The sequence below is a fragment of the Hemitrygon akajei genome, unplaced genomic scaffold (assembly GCF_048418815.1).
Source record: "Hemitrygon akajei unplaced genomic scaffold, sHemAka1.3 Scf000045, whole genome shotgun sequence".
In the NCBI taxonomy this organism is placed as follows: domain Eukaryota; kingdom Metazoa; phylum Chordata; class Chondrichthyes; order Myliobatiformes; family Dasyatidae; genus Hemitrygon; species Hemitrygon akajei.
Window position 1 is genome coordinate 2714121 of NW_027331931.1, and position 26919 is coordinate 2741039.

Genomic DNA, 26919 nt, shown 5'->3' on the forward strand with positions numbered 1-26919 from the left:
AATGTCAGACACCTTGCACTGGAATTTAGGGTCTGTGGATATGCATCGAGGTTCTGTGCATCTCCGACTGTCAATAAAATTAATTCTGTCCTTGAATTCATCCAAACCATCAAATATAAACAACAACCCCTCTGGGTTCTTCCACAGCGATTCCAGAATATCCCTCAGGTAAGGATAATAAAACAGCACCAGGTTCGAGAGGGTTATTATACAATTGATCGTGTTTAACTCTCGGAATTTGAAACTGAAGATAAACTGGAACTGTTGGTATATTTTCCCCGTGGCCCAGTCATAAACAATCTTCTGTACCATTGTTGTTTTCCCCGATTCCCGTGACTCCGGCCACTGCTGCCGAACATGCAGGCTTGGTATTACTCCGGGAAAAGCTGCTCTGGAACAACTGTTCAGGTGTGATTTTTTCCAGCTCTCCGCGGAGATGTTTTTCTCTCCACTCCTCGTGGTCTCTGCCTCTTGCCAGCAGCTCATGTTCCACCAGTGTCCGATCTTGAACAGTAGAAATGACCGTGAGCTCAGCGTATCGATCAACCAGCTGGAAAACCTTCACCTTCTCCCTCATCAGGATCGTGTTCACTCTCAGTGTTTCAGTTTGTGCCCGCAGAGTTTCCTTGTGTTTCTGTTGAACATCTGCCACGGGAACAAATCGTGGTCAATCTGTTAGATGCCGCAATTTAGCACTGAACATTTAAGTACACAAGAGTTAGCACAAAGCTATTACATTAAATGAATTCATCTATGGATGTTCGTACCGTAAAGTAAATTTGGTTAACAGTGCCCTGACTGGACAGTGAATCATGGCCTACATGATTTGGATTTGGAGCTTCTTTCCGAGGAACGTGCTAAGACGGTAGTGTGATATTAATACGCAGCAGCCTCTCCGGACTCTAGATTGGGGATTGCCAAACGTTATTTGGATTTTCTGGTGTAGTCTGTTTTGTCATATGCTTTTGTGATATCATTCTGGAGGAACGTTGTCTCATTTTTTAACTGCATTGCATTTGTGGTTTCTAAATGACAATAAACTGAATCTGAATCTGAATCTGAACATAAAGAGCAGACCCTCACATTCCACATTAACTGTTCTGTGAAAGTGAGTATATCCCTGTTAGTTTGGTGACCGACTGTCCCGTACTGGACACCCTCCCATTACAGCAAAGGCTATCGTTGTTCTTGTGGAAGAATCTTCTAATCCCCCAACAACTTGTTCCCTCCCCCAACAACTCTCGCAATACCCCTCACCACGTTGATTAATATAAAATACCTCGCTTGCCGATTAGCTCATATACACGAAGGGGAGTCGTTGTCAGCATCTTAGAGAGAGTCAGTGTTTCTACATCACACTAAATCCAGGGTACATCAAACATTGATAATCTCTTTCCCTTACAACAGCACAGATGCTGCACAACTCATTAAGTTGCTAAAACAGATTGTTTGACGCTGCAGAACTTCATCTCGTGTCTCCTAAAGGGTATGTGTGGAAATACTCAATAGGTCAGGCAGCATCTACGGAGAAAGAGACATAGTGGATGCTATCGATCTATGTTGCAAATGGAACAAAAATTTTGAAAAGCAGGATAATTTCTAATCCTGACAGCCCTCCAGTAAACTCCCCTGTACTCTGTCCAAGGCCTCCTCATCCTTCCCGTAATGTGGGACAGAATTGCCTCCATAATCCAGGTGCAACCAAGCCAAAGTTTTACACAGTTGCAACGCAGTGAAGGGCAATGTCTTCACTGACGTGTTGTCACATTCAGAGAACTATGGTGATTGACACCAACATCCCTCTGTGCATCTATAATGTTATTTGTCCTGACATTTAATCCATACTTCCCCAATGCATTTCACCTGCTGAAGAGCAACATCTGACACTGTTCTACACTGAACTCCATTTTCCAGTGCATATCTGCAACTGACCAACATTTCGCTAGATTCCTTGACCAACCAACTCAAGCTCCACAGCTCAGTCTCACTTTAGCTTCATAGACCCTTTCTTTCTTCTTCTGAGTACATTAACAACATCTCTCGCAAATCACAGAATGTTTCCATCTTGTCATTAATCCCCGTTGGTATACGCAGGTCCCAAATTCTGATGAACTGATATTTAGTCGATGCCCACATGCAGGGGGAAATTTGCTCAATAACAGCTGCTCCCAATCTAAACCCTATCATTTAATCTGCCTTCCCCCAATTTAACTTCCCCACAGCCCCATACTGCAGACTTATTATTTTTCATATCCATCTTAGAACTGGAGTTGTGCTTACTGCTCCCAAAAACCCTTCCAGTGAAACCCGAGCACATTGTAGGTTCATGTCCCAATACCTGCTTCAGTATGGCTTCTCCGCTCATTGTCCAACAGCCATTAAATTACAAAAATATTCTTGCAGTAAGGAACAGTGGGACATGATATTTTAGGTCCTCGGTCACACATGGAAAGTTAAAGTTACCCACTACAACAAAAATGCCACGTTTGCATCTTTCCAGACATCGCCTACATATCAGTTCCTCTGTCCCCTGATGAGTACTTGGAAATGTTTAGCAAAAACCCACCAGTAATTGCATCTGTCTTATTTTCGTCCTCTTCCCATATTGTATAAGTACTTGAACTCCCCAGCACGTCCTCTCTGAGTGCAGCTTTGAAATTCCTGAGATCAGTTATTAAACCTTTCCAACAACTTTGCCTCACCATCAAATGAAAAACATCAGAACTCTGGAATATCATGCTGCCAATTCTGTCTTTCTCAACCAGGTCTTCATAACAGCACATTTGACTGTGTATCGCCACCCACAGCTCCAATCTGCGAAGTAATTTTACTGGTGACAGTACAGTGGTTGGTCAAATCTCAAATAATAATGAAGCAGCCTACAGAGAAGAAGTCATCACCCTGACACAGTGATGTCAAGAAAACAAACTCTCCCTCAACATCGCAAAAACAACGGAGCTGATTGTGGACGACAGGAGGAATGGATACAGGCTAACCCCTATTGTCATCAATGGATTAGGGGTTGAGAGGATGAACAGCTTTAAGTTCCTCAACATAAACATCACTGAGGATCTCACACGGTCTGCACATACCGGCTGTGTGGTGAAAACGGTATAACAGCGCCTCTTCCAACTCAGACGGTTGAAGAAATTTCGCATGCCCTCCCTCCAAAATCCTAATAACTTTATATACGGGCACAACTGAGAGCATCCTGACTGGCTGCCTCACTGCCTGGCACGGGAACTGAACTTCCCACAGTCGCAGGACCCTGCAGAGAGTGGTGCGGACAACCCAGCGAATCTGTAGATGTGAACTTCCCACTATTCAGGACATTTACAGAGATAGGGATTTAAAAGTCCTGAAGAATCAATGGGGATCCGATCCATCCAGGAAAAAGTACCACAGCATCAAAATCAGGACCAACAGCTCTGGGACAGCTTCTTCCACTAGACCATCAGACTGATTAATTTATGCTAACGCAACTGTAATTCTACGTTATATTTGCTGTCCTGATGTACATACTCTTTATTATAAATTGTTACAAATTGCACGTTGTACATTTAGATGGAGATGTATTGTAAAGATTTCTACTCCTCATGCAGATGAAGGCCATAAGTAATAATCAATTCAATTCAATTCCATGTGCTGATCCACTCTCAAGTTTCAGCTCAAGGTTCTCTCCACTGAAACAATCACAGAAAGAACCAGAAATCCCATCGTATTCATTTACCCTGCTCTGTTTATTAGCAGAACCTGTACCTTCCTTCGACCCTACTTCACAGGAGATCATACAGCTGGACCAGTATTTGAAGTGTCAGTGGAGAACATTCTGGACATAGAAATCATGGGCCTCGGTTATGGAAAAGCATGGAAATGCCCTGAATATTGAGGTCCTGAATTAGCGGAAGGCAGATTTCAATATAAGACGGGGTCTGGATGAAGTGTCATAGCAGTTACTTGCAGCTACATTACAGCTGAAGACAGACTTTTAAAAGGTTAAACTTCAGAATTTCTGCAGATGCTGGAAATCCAAAGAAACACACACAAAAAGAGCTGGAGCAGCTCAGCAGGTCATGCACGATCAACGGAAATGGATAAACTTTTTGACAATCCAATATGTCAGGATCCTACCAGGAGTATGTGGCATCTAACAGTGTCTGAGGAACCTGTCCGGGTGGTGGTCTCACAGTGTGTCAGACCCCGCCAGGGGCGTACGGGGTCTCACAGTGTGTCAGGAACCCGTCAGGTATGTGTGGTGGTCTCACAGTGTGTCAGGACTCTGCCAGGTTTGTGTGGGCTCTTACAATCTGGAGGACCCTGTCAAGGGTGTGTGGGCTCTCTATTTAATGTATTTGGATGAGATTGGGAGAGTAGGAAAACTATGATTGTTGAAATAGTTACTTTAGAGAATGTGAGTCATAGTAATGATGTTCTTCAACAGTCAGGGAGCGAATCTGTTTCGTATTGAGAAATAGGTGTTGGTGTTTCACTGCCGTGTCGCATCCCTTGGCAAACAACATGAAGAACCAAATCCATGGTGCAGGGATACTGGGAGGTGGGTGGGTTATTGTCTGGATCAGCATTTACAGAGGTGACAGAGACATGAACAGTTTGTAAACTTCATGATTCATCTATCTCCGGTTCCATATGTAAATTAACATCTTTGGAAGTTGTTCTTGGAAATGAGTGGGGCTGAACCAGAGTTCTAGCCAAGGTTTCTTATCTATCTGTTCAAGAGCTTCAAATAATCAGATAAAACATGGGCTACTATATTAATAACTTTTGCAATAACTGTCTTGCTTTCGCTTTTTCCTCTGTTAATTGTGCAGCTGAGTGATCCTACTCAGTCCGCTATTATGAAACCTTACAATCTCTGAGCCCATGGACTGCGCTGGGCTCCATTTTCACCGACACAAAGTGCTTACGGATGTAGTGAGTTTCTTATCCAGTCGACCACAATTTAATTAATAGCAATATTATTTATAGATATTTTCAGTCCTTTCCACCTTCCTTGCCGCAATTCCACAACACTCGGTTTCTCTGTCCTAATTCCCATATATTACCCTTCCACAGTGTCCATCATACAAACTGACAGACATGAATTTCAGATACTCTGGACTGAGCTGAGGATTTTGTCCCCCATCTCACCCTCACTAATACCGTTTCCTGATGGAATTCCCAGGATTATTGAGTGGGATATTGAACTGGATAACTGTAGCAGAGTTTGCAGTAAGGGAGTGCAGATGTGAACAGAGTGGGCTTCATATGCTGCTCCGCGTTGAACAGACTAGTGTAGTGTTACCTGATTTTCAAATTAAATTGTTGCTGTCATTGTTATTCTGTGAAGAAGACTTCAATGGACTCTCAGTTCTAAAAATGATTACCTGTAGGTTCTGAGGGATTTTAGAAAAGTGATTTAGGATAATGGCTGTGCCGGGGGCTGGGTGGTTGTAGTAAAAGTGATTTCACCTTTCGGAGGAATAAATTTCCCATTGTTTCGCTCCTCAGATCGTCCTCTTCTCCATTCTGACCCCTGTGGAAGGATCTGTAGTTGCTGGACTTAGAGAGGAGTGATCCCTTTCAGCAAACTCCCCCAAATCTCTGCATTGTTCCGCATAATGTCCTTTGAAAACTCTCACTCCAGAAAACATTTTCCATGTCACGCGGCCAAAATTTGGCACAACAACGATATGACCCTGCATAGGATCAGCCATTGATGGAAACAGCGGTTTCTTCACTTACCTTTCAGCTTACTGGGAATCTCTGATACGGGTAGATGGACTGGAACACAACCTGTTCGGATTTAAACAATTTGAGGAATTGAAATGTATAAAATCATAAAGTGTGTAATGTTTGAATCCAAAATTGAATTAATCTCTTATATTATCTCACCATGTTCCTGTATTTCTTTCAGCATTTTGTCAAACTTTGGGACACTAATCCGCATTTCTACAAAGGTTTCCCACATCACCCTCTGGGCGCAGGAGCCTTTCTCCATCACCAGGCTCAGGAGGAGTTTAGAACTGTCCGCCCGTTCTCCCTTATCAGCGAGATCAGAGATTTTCTGTGAAGAGTAACAGTGAACATATTGGGGACTGACAGATTCACACAGAGAATGAGAAGCAAATGATGTGCTCTGTAACGGGATCACACTGAGCAGTCACCCGGACGGGTGCTGATCCTGTCTGGACATGGACTGTACATTCTGAGTGCAGAGCACACGGAGGGACATTCACCGTGAACCTGGTCCACCAGTCAATGAGATCCTGGCTGGTCTGTGACCGCTTCATTGACGTGGCTCCAAATCCATAAATAATTCCTCACTGGATTTGCCGGCGTAAAACAGAAATCAGAAAATAACGATCACAGATGAAGAAAGAAGTCAGGAGGGTTTTTATAACAGAGTGAACAGTCTCGGAGAAGTTGCAGAAAAGATGATGTGATTCATCTCCTCAGTCCGCCGGTGTCCAACATGACAGCGGATTACCGGCTGACACCAGATGTCTTTCTTTTGCCTTTCCTAGTGGAGGTTTATTCAGTGATTACACATTACAACACGGCGGTATTCCCCGATCCACACTGTTTGTAGTTACAGATTGTAACACAATCATCTCCACCCAGAACAGAACACACTCGAGCTCCTGTGGCACCCACAACTGATGCCCCGGTTCTCACTGACATCCTGCCGTCACGCTGCACGATCTTCCCAAACCGAAACTTCCTGTCATATTTCCATTTAATACTGTAAGCCCACACAACTGTTACCTGCTCAACTCACTCTGAACATTGAGCAGCTACCCACCAGTCCGCGGGGTCTTTTCACCCCATTCTATCACTGGTTCAGATTCTAGTTTTTACGGTATTTATTTCCCAGATGTTCAATTATCTATTCTAATATCCAATGAGTCAGAATTCCTACACCCAGTGTCATGTGATGTTGAAAAACTCAAACCCTTTCTCCCTCCCACTCACCCGATGTTCCTTTCCACTGAACTGATTCTTGGCCGTTAACGCCAGGCTCACTCCGTGCACCCCTCCTTCCATCGCCTGCTCCAGCCTGTCCCGGTAGAAGTCCGTCAACTGCAGCAGATGGAAATCATCCCAGCTTGCCAGGAGTTCAGTGATCATCGAGCCCGGACCTGTGAAGGCAAATGGGGGAGGTGGGGGGGGGGTTGGGGAATTACCAACGTTCAATTAGACAGCAACTTTCTCTCAGGAAACTAAAGATGGTGCATGATCCGAGATGTATCTGGCGAGGGTGGGGGGAGGGGGGACGAGACGGGGGAAGAGACAGGCGCGGGACTCAAGATGCTAGAGCATGGATGCGGCCTGGAGAGATGGGGCGCCGATCGGGGAGGTTAGGGCAGGGTGTATAGTTCCATCTGTTGAGGGCTGTTCTTTCGTGTCCCTGGGAGTATACCTCTCTGTTTGGAAAGGACTCTGCTTATTCCTGAGGACGTAGTAACCCATCACCATCGCTCTCCTGGTACTGCCCATCACCACCGCTTTGCTCTGGGTTACTGCCTGCCTGCCTGGTCAACCCCTTCCTCAGCAAATCTCTGGGATTTCTCACAAAATGCTGGAGCTACTCAGCAGGACAGGCAGCATCCATGAAGGAGAATAAACAATCAATGTTTCGAGCCAAGGCCCTTCATCGGACTGGTAATGACGGGACAGAAATTCTAGATATTGTCACATTACTTTCTATTCCTTGTGGTCCCGATCCGAAACGCTAACTGTTTATTCCTCTCCATGGATGCTGCCTGACCTGCTGAGTACTGACAACCTGTTGTGTGTCTTTGTGTTGCCGAAAACTTTCAGCATCTGCACAATGTCTTGTCTTCTGGAGTAACTCGCTATTTTAATGTGCATCACAATCTGTTAGAGGAGCAGGAGCAGACGGTAACTGTACTCCTTCCACTTGTGACTGTGTTTCCCCAGAGATGTTAACTCTCTCTCTAATCACTCTGTTCAATTTTCACAAATATTTTGTGAATTGCCATTATTGAATTAAACCCAGACGGAGAATCAGCAGAGTATTGATAAATTAAAATAAGTCGCCAACAGACCCGTGTCCTTTCCCGATCCTGACGCCACTGGAACTCCTCCACTGCCCGAACCTTGATCCATTTTGTGGACAGGAGTTTTCATTTTTTGCTGCTCTGTAACAAATAAAAATAACAGGAGGGTCAAACATTAATTGGGGTTTAAAGCAGAACACTGTTTTGTTTTTAAACTGAGGTGAACACTTCCAAACATCTGGGGCCGATCCACTGAACACGTGACATGGCCGGATCCACCTGCACCCTTTCACCCACAGTCACACAATGTCCATTTCCGCTCTCCATGCATTGTACATTGGACCAGGATTCTCCAGGGTATCTACTCGCTGTATTACAGGCAATTCCCTTTTAGGTAGCAATCTTGTGTCCTGGACGAGGAGTGATGCGTCTACGGAATGGCAAGGCAGATTGAGCAGACAGCGCCCACTGCTTTGGTCCTCCTACCACTGATGGCGCTTTGGACAACTGCTACACCAGTGTGGGCTGAAACATTTCTGCTGACGATGAGACTTCTATTCCTCTCTTCACTGTGTTATGCGGATTTCCCAGTCACAACAGATTCTCATCATCTTCTTTCAGGTGAATATCGCCTGGCACTGACACCTATGGAAATATATGATTTGTATCGAGAGAGAAACACTCTGGCAACCTGAACAACGCAATGTCACCCATGGCATCGTGACATCTGGTCCTGAATCACTATAGTTTTTTTTTTCCGGCAGGACTTCAGGAGCATTATTAACATCAAAACTCAGTTAAGATTTCTTTGAGCATATCACCTGGCTATTATCAGATAGTTAGTTATATGACACCATGTCAAACACAATGTCGACATGCCATACATCCAAAACCACAAGTTGGGAAAAGTCATTAACATAAATAAAATAAGATGCTGGAGTTATTCAACAAGACAGAGAGTATGTTAATATTTCAGGTGGAAGACCCTGTATCAGAGCTGAGCCTGTGTGTAGGAGCCATGTATCAGCATTGTATTCTGCGTTATGTATTGATGATACTTTTTATGTTAACGAGTCGCATCAGTGGGGGTGTGCTAAACACAAAGGGAATCGGTTACATATTTCTGCTTTGTTAGGTGCAGTACACAGCTGGGGACTGATGAATGTGATATATGTTTATTATCCACTCAAATACGAAAAACTTAAACTTGGGTACATTTTAGTTTCATCGCCTCACGATTGTATGTTTGCTGGTTGCTAATAAAGGATCGAATGCATATCACCGACTTTTGTAACGATCAGCATTGGAACTGAGGGCATGTCATGCAAGTATAACAAATCCGTGGGGGGTCGCCAGCAATGGCAAATTGCTTGGTTAAATTTCACCGCTACATTCTCAGCAGATGTTTCTCAACCTGCCGATCATTTAAATATTCTGAGATACTGAGTATTTTTATTGAGCATTCACCAGTGAACAGGACCTTGGCAATTGTGGGGATGGCTTACAGCAAACTGAAACGCATGACTGTATGGACTTTAAGAAAGAGCATGTGCTGAATCTTTTGAAAGGTATTAAGTTAGATAAGTCGCCGGGATTGTACGAGATATACCCCATTCTACTGTAGAAATCGAGGGAGGAGATTGCTAAGCTTCTGACGATGATGTTTGCATCATACACTAGGTGGGGAGAAGCACCAGAGGATTGGAAGGTTGCGAATGTTACTCTGTTGTTTAAGAAAGAGAATAGAGATAACTCAGGAAATTATGGACCAGTGAGTCTCATTTCAGTGGTGGGCAAGTTTTGAAGAAGATCCTGTGAGGCAGGATGTATGAACATTTGGAGAAACATAATCTGATTAGGGATAGTCAGCATGGCTTTGCCGAGGGCAGGTCATGCCTTGTGAACCTGATTGAATTCTTTGCGGATGTAACAAAACACATTGATGAAGGTAGAGCAATGGAAGTACTGTATATGAATTTCAGTAAGACATTAGCTAAGGTTTCCCGTGGAAGGGTCATTCAGAAAATAATAAGGTATGGGATCCAAGGAGACCTTGCTTTGTGAATCCAGAATTGGCATGCCAATAGACGGCATAGGTCGGTTGTAGATGGTTCATATTCAGCATGGATGATGCTGACTAATAGTGTTCCATTGGGATCTGTTCTAAGACATTGATTAGACTCCATTTGGGAGCCCTGTGTTCAGTGCTGGTCACCTCACTACAGGAAACAATATGGCTGATATAGAGAGGGTGCGGAGGAGATTTATAAGAATGTTGTCTGGATTGGGGAGCATGCCTGATGAGAATAGTTTGAGTGACCTTGGCATTTTCTTCTTGAAGCGATGGAGGATGAGAGATGACCTGACAGAGGTGTACAAGATGAGAGGCATTGGTTGTGTTGATAGCCAGAGGCTTTTCCCATTGTTGAAGTGCCTAACAAGAGCGAACGTAGTATTAAGGTGCTTGGAATTAGTTACAAGGGGGATGTCAGGGGTACGTTTTTCACACAGATAGGGGTAGGTGCGTGGAATGCTCTGGCAGCGACGGTGGCAGAGGCAGATACAATAGGGGCTTCCAAGAGACTCTTAGATAGGTTCATGAAGCTTATAAAAATAAAGGGCTATGCTGCAAGGAAATTCTGGTCAATCACTAGAGTAGGTCACATGATCAGCACAACATTGTGGGCTGAAGGGCCTGTAATGTGCTTTAGATTTCTAGGTTATCTGTTCTTTACATTTTATCTACCGAGCTGCCAAGATGATCATCACTAATCAAATCTCACTGAGATTTCTCAGGTCCTGTTGAATTTCTCCAAGTGACCAAGTACGGGAAAGTACAGGTACAGAGAAACACTGAAGTGTAGCAACATCACAGGCAAGTACATTCAGATAACTCACAGAACAGTAATGATAAAATTCTGAGTCACGAATAATATGAGACTACAGTCTCCCACAGTTAGCCCACCGAAGTGGTGAATATCTCTTCTCGCCACCTTCCTGGACTCTCACGTTTCCATGGACGAGCCCCTCATGTCTCTTCTCCGCTGTCAATGGGCTCCTTCACCCATCATGCTCCCTAATCCACGACCCGGATAAACAATCTCTCAGACCCTATCCTATCGATCCCCTCACACCATATTTATCCTCTCAGTTAATTCCCTCTCACTCCTCCTTCTGCTGGGTTCCCTAACTCCCCAGGGAGCCGGTGTCAAGTCACTGGGCCGAGCAGTCCCCTCCTACCGTTCAGCGATACAGCAGACTCCGACCGCAGGAGACGCTTCATAAGCACCCCCAACTTCCTTCGGAAGGAAAGGGAAATAATTCAAAAAGTGGGCCAATTACTTTGGGATTTGTTCCGCTTCGACGGAGCATTCGCAGCAGGAGTATGAGATGTACTCAGCGGCCCTCTCAACGGCCCACTCAGCTGGCCAATCGCTATTAGGTGTAACCAGTAACTGACAATGCTCCGCACCAATGGGAAGAGCATAAGAGTGTAACTCCTCTGCTGACTGTGGAGTTGGTGAGTGCTTCAGCTAATTGTTCCCTTTGCCGGTAAAGCTCAACCGTCTCAGCGCCAGAGTGGCATAAATAAGTGCACATGTGACATCATATCCAGGTCATGTGTGGGGAACGCACACGTGACCGCAGGCAGGAGGGGGCGCAGAGTGGTGTCAGATCCCGGTCTGGAACGGGCTCGGGCTGGGGCGTTACATTTGTTGAAGGCTGCTCTTTCTCGTCCCCGGGAATACACCTCTCTGTTTGCAAAAGTCTCTGCTTATTCCTCGGAATATAGTAACCCTTCATCATGACTGTCTTGTTACTGCCCATCACCACCACTTTGCTCTGGGTTACTGTCAGCCTGCCTTGTCAACCCCTTCCTCAACAAATCTCTGAAATATCTCACAAAATTCCACAATACGCAGCATGTCAGGCAGCATCTATTGAGGAGAAGAAGCAATCAACGTTCCGGGCCTATGACCTTCATCGGACTGGAAATGAGGGCACAAAATTTTCAGGTAGTGTCACATTACTTTCTATTCCTGGTGGTCCTGATCCAAAACGTGAAATGATTATTCCAAGCCATGGATTTTGCCTGACCTGCTGAGTTCTGCAAATCGTTTGTGTGTCTTTGTGTAGCTCAAAACGATCAGCATCTGCAGAATGCCTTGTCTACTGGAGTAACTCGCTATTTTAATGTGCATCACAATCTGCTAGAGGAGCAGGAACAGATGGTAACTGTACTCCTTCCACGAGTGACTGTGTATCCCCCAGAGATGTTAACTCTCTCTCTCATCTCTCTGCTCAGATTTCACAAATATTTTGTGATTTGCCGATGTTGAGTTAAACCGAGACGCAGAAACAGCAGAGTATTTATAAATTAAAATAGTTTGCCAACTACCCGTGATTTGTCCCGATGTTGACGTCACTGGAACTCATCCACTCCCCTTTTGCCGCTATGTTAAAAAAAAATAACAGGACTGTCAAACATTAATTGAGGATTAAGGGAAAACACCGTTTTGTTTTTAAACTGAGGCTAACACTTCCAAATGTCTTGGACCTATCCATTAAAGACCACACGGCCGGATCCACATGCGCCCTTCCACCCACACTCACACAATGTCCATTTTCGAGCTCAGTTTCATCGCTTCACGGTTGTATGTTTGCTGATTGGTAATAAAGGACCCAATACATATCACCGAGTTTTATAACAATCAGCATTGGAGTTGAAGGCGCGTCATGCAAGTATAACAAATCTGTGGGGAGGTCGCTAGCATTGGCAAATTAGCTTTTTTTAAATTTCACCGCTACATTCTCAACAGATCATCATTTAAATATGTTGAGATACTGAGAATTTTGCTTCAGTATTCAGCAATGAATAGGAGCTTGGCAATAATGAGGATGACTTACCGCGGACTGAATCGCATGAGCGTATAAGAAAGAGCATGTGCTGAAGCTTTTGAGAGGTATTCAGTTAGATAATTCGCCAGGACTGAACGAAATATGCCCCATGCTACTGTAGAAATCGAGGGAGGAGATTGCTAAGCCTCTGACGATAATCTTTGCATCATCAATTATGAGGGGAGAAGTACCAGAGGATTGGAAGGTTGCAAATGTTGCTCTCTTGTTCAAGAAAGAGAGTAGAGATAACTCAGGAAATTATAGGCCTGTGAGTCTTACTTCAGTGGTGGGAGTTTTGGAGAAGATTCTGAGAGGCTGGGTTTACGAGCATTTGGAGACACATAATCTGATTAGGGATAGTAGTCATGGCTTTGCCGAGGGCAGGTCATGTCTTATGAACCTGATGGGATTCTGTGAGCATGTTACAAAAGACATTGATGAAGGTAGAGCAATGGAAGTACTGTATATGGGTTTCAGTAAGACATTAGCTAAGGTTCCGCATGGAAGGCTCATTCGGAAAATAATGAGGTATTGGATCCAAGGAGATATGGTTTGTTAATCCAAAATTGGCATGCCCACAGAAGACAAAGGTCGGTTGTAGATTATTCGTATTCTGCATGGATGATGGTGACTGATAGTGTCCCGTTGGGATCTGTTCTGGGACCCCTTCTCTTTGTGATTTTTACAAATGACCTGGATGAGGAAGTTGAAGGATGGGTTAGTAAGTTTGCTGATGACACGAACGTTTGGATTGTTGTGGAGCATCTGCATGATTGTCAGCTGGTACAGTGCAACATTGATAGGATGCAGAACTGGGCAGAGAAGTGGCAGATGGAGTTCAATACTGAGAAGCGTGAAATGGTTCATTTCGGTAGGTCAAATTTGAAAACAGAATGTAATATTAATGGGGAGACTCTCGGCAATGTGGAGGCTCAGTGAGATCTTGAGGTCTGTGTCGATAGAACACTGAAAGCTGTTGACAGTGTTGATAAGAAAGCATATGGTGCGTTGACATTTATCAGCCATGGGATTGAGTTCAAGAGCGTGAGGTAATGTTACAGCTCTTTAAGGCCTTGATCAGACTCCACTTGAGAGTACAGTGTTCAGTTCTGGTCACCTCTCTACTGGAAACGATATGGATGCAAAGGAAATAGTGCAAAGGAGATTTACAAGGATGTTGTCTGGATTAGGGAGCATGCTTGATGAGAATAGGTTGAGGAAATTGGTCTTTTCTCCTTGAAGCTAAGGAGGACGAGTAGTGACCTGACAGAGGTGTATAGGATGAGAGTCTTTGATTGTTTCGATAGACAGAAGCTTTTCTCCCCCCAAGGTTGAAATGGCTATCATGAGGGAGCATTATATTAAGGTGCTAAGATGGAGGTACAAGGAGCATGTCAGGGGTAGGTGAGTGCGACGGTGACAGAGGCGGATACAATAGGGTATTTTAAGAGACTCTTGGATGGATACATGCAGCTTATAAAAATAAAGGGCTATGATGCAAGGAAATTCTAGTCATTTGTTAGAGTAGGTTACATGGTCGTCACAACATTGTGGGCTGAAGGGCCTGTAACGTGCTATAGATTTCTATGTTCTATGTTCTTTATATTTGACCTACCAAGGTGCCAAGATGATCGTCACTAATCAAATCTCACTGAGTTTTCTCAGGTCCTGTTGAATTTATTGCCAAGTGAGGAACTACGGGAAGGTACAGGTACAGAGAAACACTGACGTGTAGCAGCATCACAGGCAAGTACATTCAGATAACACACGGAACAGTAACTATACAATCTGTGTCACGAACAATATGAGACTACAGTCTACCACCGTTTGCCCACCAAAGTGGTGAATATCTCTTCTCGCCACCTTCTTGGGCTCTCACGTTTCCACAGACGAGCCCCTCATGTCTCTTCACCGCTGTAAATGGGCTCCTTCCCCCATCATGCTCCCTAATCCACGACTGGGACAAACAACCTCTCAGACCCTATCCTATCCAAACCCTCACGCCACATTTATCTTCTCAGTTAATTCCCTCTCCCTCCTCCTTCTGCTGGGATCCCTACCTCCTCAGGGAGCCGGCATCAAGACAATAGGCCGAACGGTCTCCTCCTACCGCTCTGGGATACATCAGATTCCGGCCGCCCGAGGCGCTTCATAAACACCCCCAACTTCTCTCGGACGGAAATGGAAATGTTTCAAAATGCGGGACAATTTCTTTGAGGTTTATTCCGCTTTGACGGGGATTCAGGCGCGAGCGTGAAATGTGCTCAGCGGGGGTAATGCCATCTCGGCTGGCCCATCTCCGCTATTGGGTGTAACCAGTGACTGACATTGCTTCGCACCAATGGGAAGAGTGTAACTCCTCTACTGACTGTGGGTGGTGTGGGTGTTTCAGGTAATTCTTCCCTTAGCCAGTAAAGCTCAACCGTCACAGCGCCAGTGTGACGTACTGAAGTGCACACGTGACGTCATATACCGGTGTGGGGACGCATAGGTGACACCAGGCAGGGGTGGGAGCGCAGAGTGGTGTCAGATCCCGGTGTGGAACGGGTTCGGGCAGCAGTGTTTTGTCTGTTGAAGGCTGCTCTTCCTTGTCCCCGGGAATATAGCTCTCTGTCTGCAAAATATTGCTTATTCCTGGGAATATAGTAACCCATCACCATGACTGTCCTGGTACTGCCCATCACCATCGCTCTGCTCTGGGTTACTGTCTGCCTGCCTTGTGAACCCCTTCCTCAGCAAACCTCTGGAACATCTCATTAAATGCTGGGAGAGCTCAGCAGGTCAGGCAGCATCTATGGAGGGGAATAAACAATCTACGTTTCAGGCGGGGCCCTTCATCGGACTGGAAATGAGGGAACAGAAGTTCTAGATATTGTCACATTACTTTCTCTTCCTTGTTGTCCTGTTCCAAAACGTCAACTGTTTATCCCTCTCCATGGATGCTGCCTGACTTGCTAAGTTCTGCCTATATTTTGTGTGTCTTTTTGTTGCCCAAAACTTTCAGCATCTGCAGAATATCTTGTCTTCTGGAGGAACTCGCTATTTTAATGTGCATCACAATCTGCTGGAGGAGCAGGATCAGACGGTAACTGTACTCCTTCCACGAGTGACTGTGTTTCCCCCAGAGATGTTAACTCTCTCTCATCTCCCTGCTCAGTTTTCACAAATATTTTGTGAATTGCTGATATTGAATTAAACCCAGATGCAGAATCAGCAGAGTGTTTATAAATTAAAATAATTCGCCAACATACCCGTGTCCTTTCCCGATGTTGATGTCACTGGTACTCTCCTACTGCTCGCACCTTGACCCATTTTGAAGACAGGTGTGATCAGTTTTGCTGCTCTGTAGCAAAAAAACAATAATAACATGATGGTCAAACATTAATTGGGGTTCAAAGGAGAACACTGTTTTGTTTTTAAAGTGAAGCAAACATTTCCAAATATCTTGGACCACCTGCGCCCATCCACCCGTAGTCACAGGATGTCAATTTCTGCGCTCTCCGTGGATTGTACACTGGGCCAGGATTCTCCAGGATTTCTAGTCGCTATATTGCAGGCAATTCCCTTTTAGGAACCAATCTTGTGTCTCGGACCGGGAGTGATGTGTCAACGGAATGACAATGCAGGTTGAGCAGACAGCGCCCACTGCTTTGCTCCTCCTACCACTGGTGCCGCTTTGGTGAGTAATGGACAACTGTTACAGCAGTGTTTGGTGAAACACTTCTGCTGACCAATGGCACATTTATTCCTCTCGTCACTGAATAAAACAGACTTCTCTATCACCCCAGACTTTCACAGTCTCCTTTCCGTTTAACATCGCGTGGTATTGACACCTATGGCAATAAATGGTTTGAGTCTCTGTAGAATCACTATGACAGCTCGACCAATGCAATGTCACACATCTTGTCCTGAACCACGACATTTTCTACCGCAGGACTTTAAGACCATTATTATCACCTAAACCCGGTCAAGATTTCTTTGAACTTATCACCTGGCTATTATCAGATGGTTACATGGCACCATGTTAAGCACAGTGCAGACCAATACATCCAAAACAGTAAGTTGGGAAAAGAAGCTTTGACATAAATAAAACAGAATTCTGGAATTATTCAACAAGACAGACAGTATGTGAATATTTCAGGTGGAAGACACTGTATCAGTGCTGAGCCTATCTGTAGGAGCCATGAATCTGTTCGCTATCTGCATTGCATTCCTCGTTGTGTATTGATGATGCTTTTTTATGGTAATAAGTCGCATCATTGGGTGTGTGGTAAACACGATGGGAATCAGTTACATATCTGTGCGTTGTTCCGTGCGGTACACAGCTGGGAACTGGGAACTGGGTTGCATCATTGCCTGGTATGGCAACTGCACTTCCCTCAATCACAGGACTCTGCAGAGAGTGGTGCAAACAGCCCAGCGCATCTGTAGATGTAAACCTCCCATGATTCATATCATTTACAATGACAGGTGTGAAAAAACGAGCCTGAAGGAACATTGGGGACCAGAGTCACCCTAACCACATTCTATTCCAGCTGCTACCATCCGGGAAAGGGTACTGCAGCATAAAAGCCAGGACCGACAGGCTCCGGGACAGCTTCTTCCAACAGGCCATCAGACTGATTAACTAACGCTGATTTGAGTGTACTCTATATTATATGAACTGTTCAATATATTATAAATTACTACGATTGCACATTCCACATTTAGACCGAAACGTAACGTATAGATTTTTACTCCTCATGCATGTGAAGGATGAAATAAATTAATTCAATTTAATTCAACTCAATTCAAACTTGCTAATCGTGCCTTGTACATTTATATACAAATCAATGGCATGAATAATGAATTACAAAGTTCTCGACACTGACACACACATCCCACTCGTCACAGGCCTCATTTCGCTAAAACCATCTTCCATCATTTCCCTGTTTCTTGTTCTCGAGCCCGGTGTGAATCCACCTCTCCAGCTCCCCGTGAATTCCACGTGACCGAACCTTCCCGATCAGCTGCCATGCGGGATCTTGTTACAGACTTTAACAAAGTTCAGATGAGCAACGTCACTGTCCAACTTCACCCAACTCCCTAGTTAACTCTGAAATAATCTCCAAAATACTTGAATGATATGATGTCCTTTTGGGCAGTTTAGATGGTGATTTCCCGGAAACCAATGCCCAACAGCCCGAGACTTCAGCTTCACTGCAGACTGAAAAAATTCCGATCCCAGCTGCAGAATTACCAACCTGGACTGAAGCCCGTAAACTGGTAGTTCCATATCTTCAGAATCACCAGCCCAATATTATCACCCATACAAAGACGCTTTGGTGTCGGCGATTTGCCGTGGTGTTCCTGCCGTTTGTGATTCACAAACTGAGGTGGAATGGGAAACTAATGACCCTCTGCCGAGGCCGCTGCTCAGGCTGGTTCCCCGGTCTGTATAGAGGATGCGGATACACTTCAGCCGGAACCCAGCAGCTAAACCGAACACATTTGATTACAATTTTCCTGCTCTGTGGGATCTTGCCCAGCACAGCTGCCAGCCATTTTTACTGCAGTGTAGCAGGAACAAAATGTAAAATTATAAAGTAGAAATGCTGGAAACTCAGTACATCAGACTACATCTCTGCAAGGACAAATGGTGGAAGACCCAGTTCCAGAACGGAGACTGTCCGAGGTGCTGCCGATCTGCTGAGCATTTGCCAGTATTTTCTCCTCCTTACAAATTTCCTGCCACTGTAGTATGTTCTCCTTCATTTTAATGCACACAGCGTAACTGATTGCCACTCTAGACTGTAAATTCCACGCCACCCTAACCAATTTGTAAGTTCTGAGTTCATTGCGACCCTGGTGTAATACAACCCATACAATCAGTGTTCACAGCATCCTTTCCTCCCACTATCACTCTGTTACATATGCTCCCGAGGCCACTGTCTCTACCCTGAGAAGCGGTGACCACAAGCGATAAAAAATTGTAACACTTGCTGCAGCTCTGACGGGCCGTTACCCTGGAAACAGAGGAAGTGGCTCACCGAAAAGAACCGAAAAAGGAAATAACAAACTCAACATAAGATGGTATGAGCTCCATTATGACAAAGGTTAACACTGCAGCCAATTTGTAACGGTGAAGCTAAAATTGAAATGGCTGCTTTTACCCTGCCACGTGCTGTGTTCAATTAAACCTCTGACAGTCCGAACTATCAAAAACAAAAACAATCCTGGAAAAGATGCAAAGCAAAACTTCTCAATGAAGACAAAGTTTGAAAGAGAGATTGCTGAAATATATCATTGCAGCAATGGGATACAGTCTGAAAAGGGATTGAAGAGGATGGTATATGTATAGCATTGAGGTAGTGGGATACAGACTGGACAGAGGTTGAACAAGATGTTTGATATATATCATTGAGGCGGTGAGATACAGGCTGGAGAAAGGTTGAACAAAATGGTTGATATATATCATTGAGGTGGTGGGATACGGACTGGACAGACGCTGAACAAGATGGTTGATATATATCATTGAGGCGGTGGGATACAGACTGGACAGAGATTGAACAAAATGGTTGATATATATCAGTGAGGCGGTGGGATATAGGTTGGACAGAGATTGAACAAAATGGGTGATATATATCATTGAGGTGGTGGGATACAGACTGGACAGACGCTGAACAAGATGGTTGATATATATCATTGAGGTGGTGGGATACAGACTGGACGGAGGTTGAACAAGATGGTTGATATATATCACTGAGGTGGTGGGATACAGACTGGACAGAGGTTGAACAAGATGGTTGATATATATCATTGATATGGTGGGATACAGACTGGACAGAGGTTGAACAAGATGGTTGATATATATCATTGAGGTGATGGGATACAGACTGGACAGAGGTTGAACAAGATGGTTGATATATAACATTGAGGTGGTGGGACACAGGCTGGACAGAGGTTGAACAAGATGGTTGATATATATCACTGAGATGGTGGGATACAGACTGGACAGAGGTTGAACAAGATGGTTGATATATATCATTGATATGGTGGGATACAGACTGGACAGAGGTTGAACAAGATGGTTGATATATATCATTGAGGTGATGGGATACAGACTGGACAGAGGTTGAACTAGATGGTTGATATATATCATTGAGGCGGTGGGATACAGACTGGACAGAGGTTGAACAAGATGGTTGATATATATCATTGAGGTGGTGGGACACAGGCTGGACAGAGGTTGAACAAGATGGTGGATATATATCATTGAGATGATGGGATACAGGCTGGACAGAGGTTGAACAAGATGGTGGATATATATCATTGAGATGATGGGATACAGGCTGGACAGAGGTTGAACAAGATGGTTGATATATATCATTGAGGCGGTGGGATACAGACTGGACAGAGGTTGAACAAGATGGTTGATATATATCATTGAGGTGGTGGGACACAGGCTGGACAGAGGTTGAACAAGATGGTTAATATATATCATTGAGATGATGGGATACAGGCTGGACAGAGGTTGAACAAGATGGTTGATATATATCATTGAGGCGGTGGGATACAGGCTGGACAGAGGTTGAACAAGATGGTTGATATATATCTTTGAGATGATGGGATACAGGCTGGACAGAGATTGAACAAGATGGTTGATATATATCATTGAGGCGGTGGGATACAGGCTGGACAGAGGTTGAACAAGATGGTTGATATATATCATTGAGGCGGTGGGATACAGGCTGGACAGAGGTTGAACCAGATGTGCAGAGGATGGGCAGATGGAGGTAGATGGCAGAAGGGGATGAAGTGCGATCTTTGTTCGTCCTCCCGCAAAACACAAATCCTGAAATAATAGTACGCACTAGTAGATAACAGATTCCGATATAACAAAGCCAGAACAAACGATAAGAATTTTGAACTTAGAGTACTTTGAGGTAAAACAAATCATTCTGGTTACAGAGAAAGTGCAGTGCAGTTAGATATGTGGTGCAAGGTCACATCGATTTCGACTGTGAGGTCAGGAGTCCACTCATCACGCTGTTCGCTTCTAACAGCAGAATGGACACCGTCCTTGAGCCCGGTGGAGTGTTTCTGTTTTATTTTATCTTCGCCCCGATGGGAGGGTGAGAAGTGAGAATGTTCAGGGTTGTGGGGATCTTTCATTATGTTGGCTGTTTTACTGATGCAGTGGGAAATGTAGACAGAGTCCATGGAGGGGAGGTTGGTTTCTATGATGTCCTCAGCTGTGTCCACAGTTCTCCGCTATTTCATTCAGATAAAGGAAGAACAGTATCCGTATGAAGATGTGAAGTATCGGGATGCGATACATTCTGCGGTGAATTGATATAGTTTGTAGAGTAGAAAATGACATATACCAAAATTCTTATCGTTTGTTCTGGCTTTGTTATATCGGAATCTGTTATCTACTAGTGCGTACTATTATTTCAGGATTTGTGTTTTGCGGGAGGACCAACAAAGATCGCACTTCATCCACTTCTGCCATCTACCTCTATCTGCCCATCCTCTGCACATCTGGTTCAACCTCTGTCCAGCCTGTATCTCACCGCCTCAATGATATATATCAAACATCTTGTTCAACCTCTGTCCAGTCTGTTTACCTCCACCTCAATGATATATATCAGCCATCTTGTTCAATCTCTGTTCAGCCTGTATTCCACCACCTCAATGATATATATCAACCATTTTGTTCAATCTCTGTCCAACCTGTATCCCACCGCCTCAATGATATATATCAACCATTTTGTTCAATCTCTGTCCAGTCTGTATCCCACCGCCTCAATGATATATATCAGCCATCTTGTTCAGCGTCTGTCCAGTCCGTATCCCACCACCTCAATGATATATATCAACCATTTTGTTCAACCTTTCTCCAGCCTGTATCTCACCGCCTCAATGATATATATCAAACATCTTGTTCAACCTCTGTCCAGTCTGTATCCCACTACCTCAATGCTATACATATACCATCCTCTTCAATCCCTTTTCAGACTGTATCCCATTGCTGCAATGATATATTTCAGCAATCTCTCTTTCAAACTTTGTCTTCATTGAGAAGTTTTGCTTTGCATCTTTTCCAGGATTGTTTTTGTTTTTGATAGTTCGGACTGTCAGAGGTTTAATTGAACACAGCACGTGGCAGGGTAAAAGCAGCAATTTCAATTTTAGCTTCACCGTTACAAATTGGCTGCAGTGTTAACCTTTGTCATAATGGAGCTCATACCATCTTATGTTGAGTTTGTTATTTCCTTTTTCGGTTCTTTTCGGTGAGCCACTTCCTCTGTTTCCAGGGTAACGGCCCGTCAGAGCTGCAGCAAGTGTTACAATTTTTTATCGCTTGTGGTCACCGCTTCTCAGGGTAGAGACAGTGGCCTCGGGAGCATATGTAATAGAGTGATTGTGGGAGGAAAGGATGCTGTGAACACTGATTGTATGGGATGTATTACACCAGGGTCGCAATGAACTCAGAACTTACAAATTGGTTAGGGTGGCGTGGCATTTACAGTCTAGAGTGGCAATCAGTTACGCTGTGTGCATTAAAATGAAGGAGAACATACTACAGTTGCAGGAAATTTGTAAGGAGGAAAAAATACTGGCAAATGCTCAGCAGATCGGCAGCACCTCGGACAGTCTCCGTTCTGGAACTGGGTCTTCCACCATTTGTCCTTGCAGAGATGTAGTCTGATGTACTGAGTTCCCAGCATTTCTACTTTATAATTTTACATTTTGTTCCTGCTACACTGCAGGAAACATGGAAGCCAGCTGTGCTGGGCAAAATCCCATACAGCAGGAAAATTGTAATCAAATGTGTTCGGTTTATCTGCTGTGTTCCGGCTGAAGTGTATCGCATCCTCTATACAGACCGGGGAACCAGCCTGAGCAGCGGCCTCGGCAGAGAGACATTAGTTTCCCATTCCACCTCAGTTTGTGAATCACAAACGGCAGGAACACCACGGCAAATCGCCGACACCAAAGCGTCTTTGTATGGGTGAGAATACTGGGCCGGTGACTCTGAGGATATGGAACTGGCAGTTTACGGGCTTCAGTCCAGGTTGGTAATTCTGCAGCTGGGATCGGAATTTTCTCAGTCTGAGCTGAAGCTGCTGTGAGCTGAAGTCTCGGGCGGTTCGGCATTGGTTATGCGGAAATCACCGTCTACACTGTCCAATAGGACATCATATCTGTCAAGTATTTAGGAGATTATTTAAGAGTTAACTAGGGATTTGGGTTGTTGTTGGTTTGCAGTGATGTTGTTCATTTGAACTTTGGTAAAGTCTGTAACAAGATCCCGCATAGCAGCTGATCGGGAAGGTTCGGTCACGTGGGATTCACTTTGAGGTAAAACCAAATCATTTTGTAGAGTAGAAAATATGTCATTTTCTACTCTACAAGCTGTATCAATTCACCGCAGAAAGTATCCCATCCCGATACTTCACATCTTCATACGGCTACTGCTCTTCCTTTAACTGAATGAAATACCGGAGAACTGTGGACACAGCTGACGACATCATAGAAACCAACCTCCCCTCCATGGACTCTCTACACTTCCCACTGCCTCAGTAAAACAGCCAACATAATGAAAGATTCCCACAACCCTGAACATTCTCACTTCTCACCCGCCCATCGGGGCGAAGATAAAATAAAACAGAAACATGCCACCGGGCTCAAGGACGGTGTCCATTCTGCTGTTAGAAGCGAACAGCGTGATGAGTGGACTCCTGACCTCACAGTCTAAATCGATGTGACCTTGCACCACATATCTACCGCAGTGCACTTTCTCTGTTACCAGAATGATTTGTTTTACCTCAAAGTACTGCTGCAATGTATTGATCTGTGTGGAGAATACCGGAGACACGATTTTCACTCAACCTCTGTACATGGAAAACAAAATAAAGATTCCCCGTTCCAATCGTGTGGAAATATTAGACAGCCTGGTTTGCTCCTTTGGAAATTCCGGAGGGAGTGTACACATTTCCGGGAAACCCAGATAAATGAACAAGACTTAATTCTCGCATTAATGGGGCCAGATATCGGGAAACACTGTCAGCATTTCGGCAAGTCGTAGCAATGGAAAGAAGATGGAAATAAACTTCCCAGTCCCCCGAGAGGACGTGAGAGATCTGGATCTCACTGTCCTGTCTGAACGGGGAAAGATTAAACTACTCACACACATGGAGCAGTGTCCCGAGGGTGCGATTATTCTGTTTAACCCTCTGACTGCAAGAACACAACAGGCCGAACGGCCGCTTCCAGTGTGCTGGAAATATGTAAAACAATTATCGACCCCAGGCATCAATCCAGGTGAAGTTTGGATCCGATACCGGGCCGGGTGATGGAGGTAAAGTTCCCCAGGTACATCTTAATGGATGGGTTCAGTCTCGGCATCACCACCTCATCCCGCTCCTGGGACCAGAACACCAGGGGCTGAGCGGCGGCTCATCTCAGGCGGTTCGGTGTGGTCCCGTACTCCGGAACCGACCATGACAGGTTGTATCCAGGAAGCGGGACAAGGCCCCCAGTTCGGGGAAGTTAACGGGACTGTCTGCCCGACATCAGGTTCCCCTCCCCCGGGATCGGCTTCAGTACTCACCGATGGGATATTGTCGGTTGCGTTCAACCCTAGTGACCGGCCTCAATACTCACCGAGGAGAACTTCATCAATTTGTCCCACAGACATCGATCGGTCCTCCTGCTCCCTGTCGACGATCTGCTTCAACAGAGAACGGAAAGAAAACCCCCGCCCATCCGGAGTCTGTGAGAGCGGGGGCGGGGCCTTGGAAGCGTAAACAGCGGATGCTGCACATCTACGTTTGAAATGGGAGCGAGAAACGTGTCGGGTGGAGGGTCTCCCACCAGACCTGGTGACTCTGCTCCTCGCCCCTCACACACTGCCCGACCTACCTGCCGCATTTTACACGTTATTTCATATTTACACCAGATACATTTCTTATTTTGCCCTCGGTACCTTTGGCGTACCCAGCGCTCCACCTCTCGGATCTCGGAGTTACGGGTTCGATTCCCATCCCGATCCGATACACAAGTCAGACCAGAAAAGGTTTCATTCAAATCACTTCTATGTTTATAAATAATAATATTATTCACATTCCTCCAGCCTCACTGGACAGGATCACTGAAACATCAAGTGAGAAACAGCAGGAGGAGGCCATTCAGCCCCTTTAACTATCAACAAGATGGCGGCTGTTCTTCCATCTCAGCCACATGTTTCTGCCCGATCCTCATTTCCTCGATCCCTTCGGTCTCCACACATCTGCCGCCCTCTGTTTTATGTGAAAACGATCACTGATCTTCATCGTCCTCCAGGAATCAGTCTGGTGAATCTCTAAACCATGTACCCCATAACCTTTTTTTTAATACTCCATGGAATTAAATTCCATTTCTGCAGCTCCGTGTTGCCCCAACCACTCACCTCCCACCCTCTGTCACTATTTTCACGTTCCCAACTCCCCCTCACCTGGATCCACCTCTCACTCCCCAGTTCTTGACCCATCCCCACCCCTCACCTCTTTTCTCTGACTATTTCCCATCCACTCTCTGTCCAGAGGGAGGGTCTCGGCCCGAAATGTTGACGGTCCATTTCGCTCCACAGATGCTGCCCGACCCACTGAGTTCCTCCGGCCGTTTGTTCTTTGGTCTGTATAACCCGTGTTAGTACGGGGTGCGGGATTTTACACCATATTCCAGGTACAATCTCAACAAAGACCAAATAATTGTTACGGTAATTATCATACTTAAACAGTAGAAAGCTTGCAAAGGCTGGAAGTCCAAAGCAACACACAGAGAATGCTGGAGAAACTCAGCACAACAGGCAGTATCTATGGAGAAGAGTAAATAGTCCACATTTTGGACCACGAGCCTTTTTCATTACTGAGGGATGGGGGGTGGAGAAGTGATCTGAATATAAAGGTCGGGGAAGGGAAAATGGCGAACTGGAAGCTGATAGGTGATAGGTGAAGTCAAGTCATGAGCGGGTCAAGGGCAGGAGATGAAAGAATTGGAGCATTGTCAATAGGACAAAGGGAAAGAGGAGACCCGGGGGGAAGTAATAGACTGGTGAGCAGAAATGAAAGTTCAGAGTGGGGAATAGAGAGGTGGGTGGGGGGATTTGTTTAGTGGAAGGAGAATTCAATATCCATTCAATCAAGTTGGAGGGTACCCGGATGGAATATAAGGTGTTGCTCCTCCACCCTCTGGGTGGTCACATCTTGGCACACGAGGAGGCCATTGATCGAGACGTCGGAATGGGAATCAGAATTGAAATGTTTGGCCACTGCGAAGATCCCCCTTGTGGCAGATGATAAGGAGATGCTCAACATAACGGTCTCCCAATTGATGGCGGGTCTCACCAATGTAAAGGAGGCCGCATCGGGAGCACCGGACACAATAGATGACCTCAGTAGATTCGCAGTGAAGTGTTGCCTCACATGGAAGGACTGTTTTGTGTCTGAATGGAGGTGAGGAAGGGGGTGTACAGGTAGGTGTAGCACTTAGGCCGTATGCAGGGATAAGTATCTGGAGGAAAATTAGTGAGGAGGGATGAATGAACAAGGGGATTGTGGAGGGAGTGAACCCTGTTGACCCCTGTTTGTGACATCCTAAACAGATTTGCATTAATGCAATCCCTACATTCATTAGTTATCTCTCTATTGCAACATAAACATCATATATTCCATACAGTGAATGCTCATAGTATCCGGGTCTCCACACCGGCTCCTGAGGCCACTGAAGGGCGGTGACCAGAGACCGATAAATATGTTCAACACTCTGGAGCTCTGCTGGGCTGTTACCCAGGTAATGGAGGAAGTGGCTTATCAGAACTAACTGAAAATAGGAAATAAGGAACAACCTCACATACTTTGAGTTTCATTGTGACAAAGATGAATGCTGAGCTCTCAGCCATTTTGTAATTGGGAAACTAAAATTCTAATGGCTGTTTTAACCCTGTCTCGAGGTGCCTCCATTAAATCTGTTA

General features: G+C 45.0%; 1 protein-coding gene across 1 annotated transcript; it reads right to left on the reverse strand.

Annotated features, from left to right (window-relative positions):
* Positions 1–24633, reverse strand: LOC140720554 (uncharacterized). Its single transcript, XM_073035391.1, has 7 exons — positions 24573–24633; positions 16172–16263; positions 8070–8162; positions 6973–7139; positions 5893–6064; positions 5743–5793; positions 1–645 (listed from the first exon to the last, which is right to left on the reverse strand). Exons 2-7 carry the CDS (start codon positions 16230–16232, stop codon positions 290–292), a joined length of 900 nt encoding a protein of 299 aa, XP_072891492.1. The 5' UTR covers positions 16233–16263; positions 24573–24633; the 3' UTR covers positions 1–289.
* Between the last annotated feature and the right edge of the window lie 2286 nt (positions 24634–26919).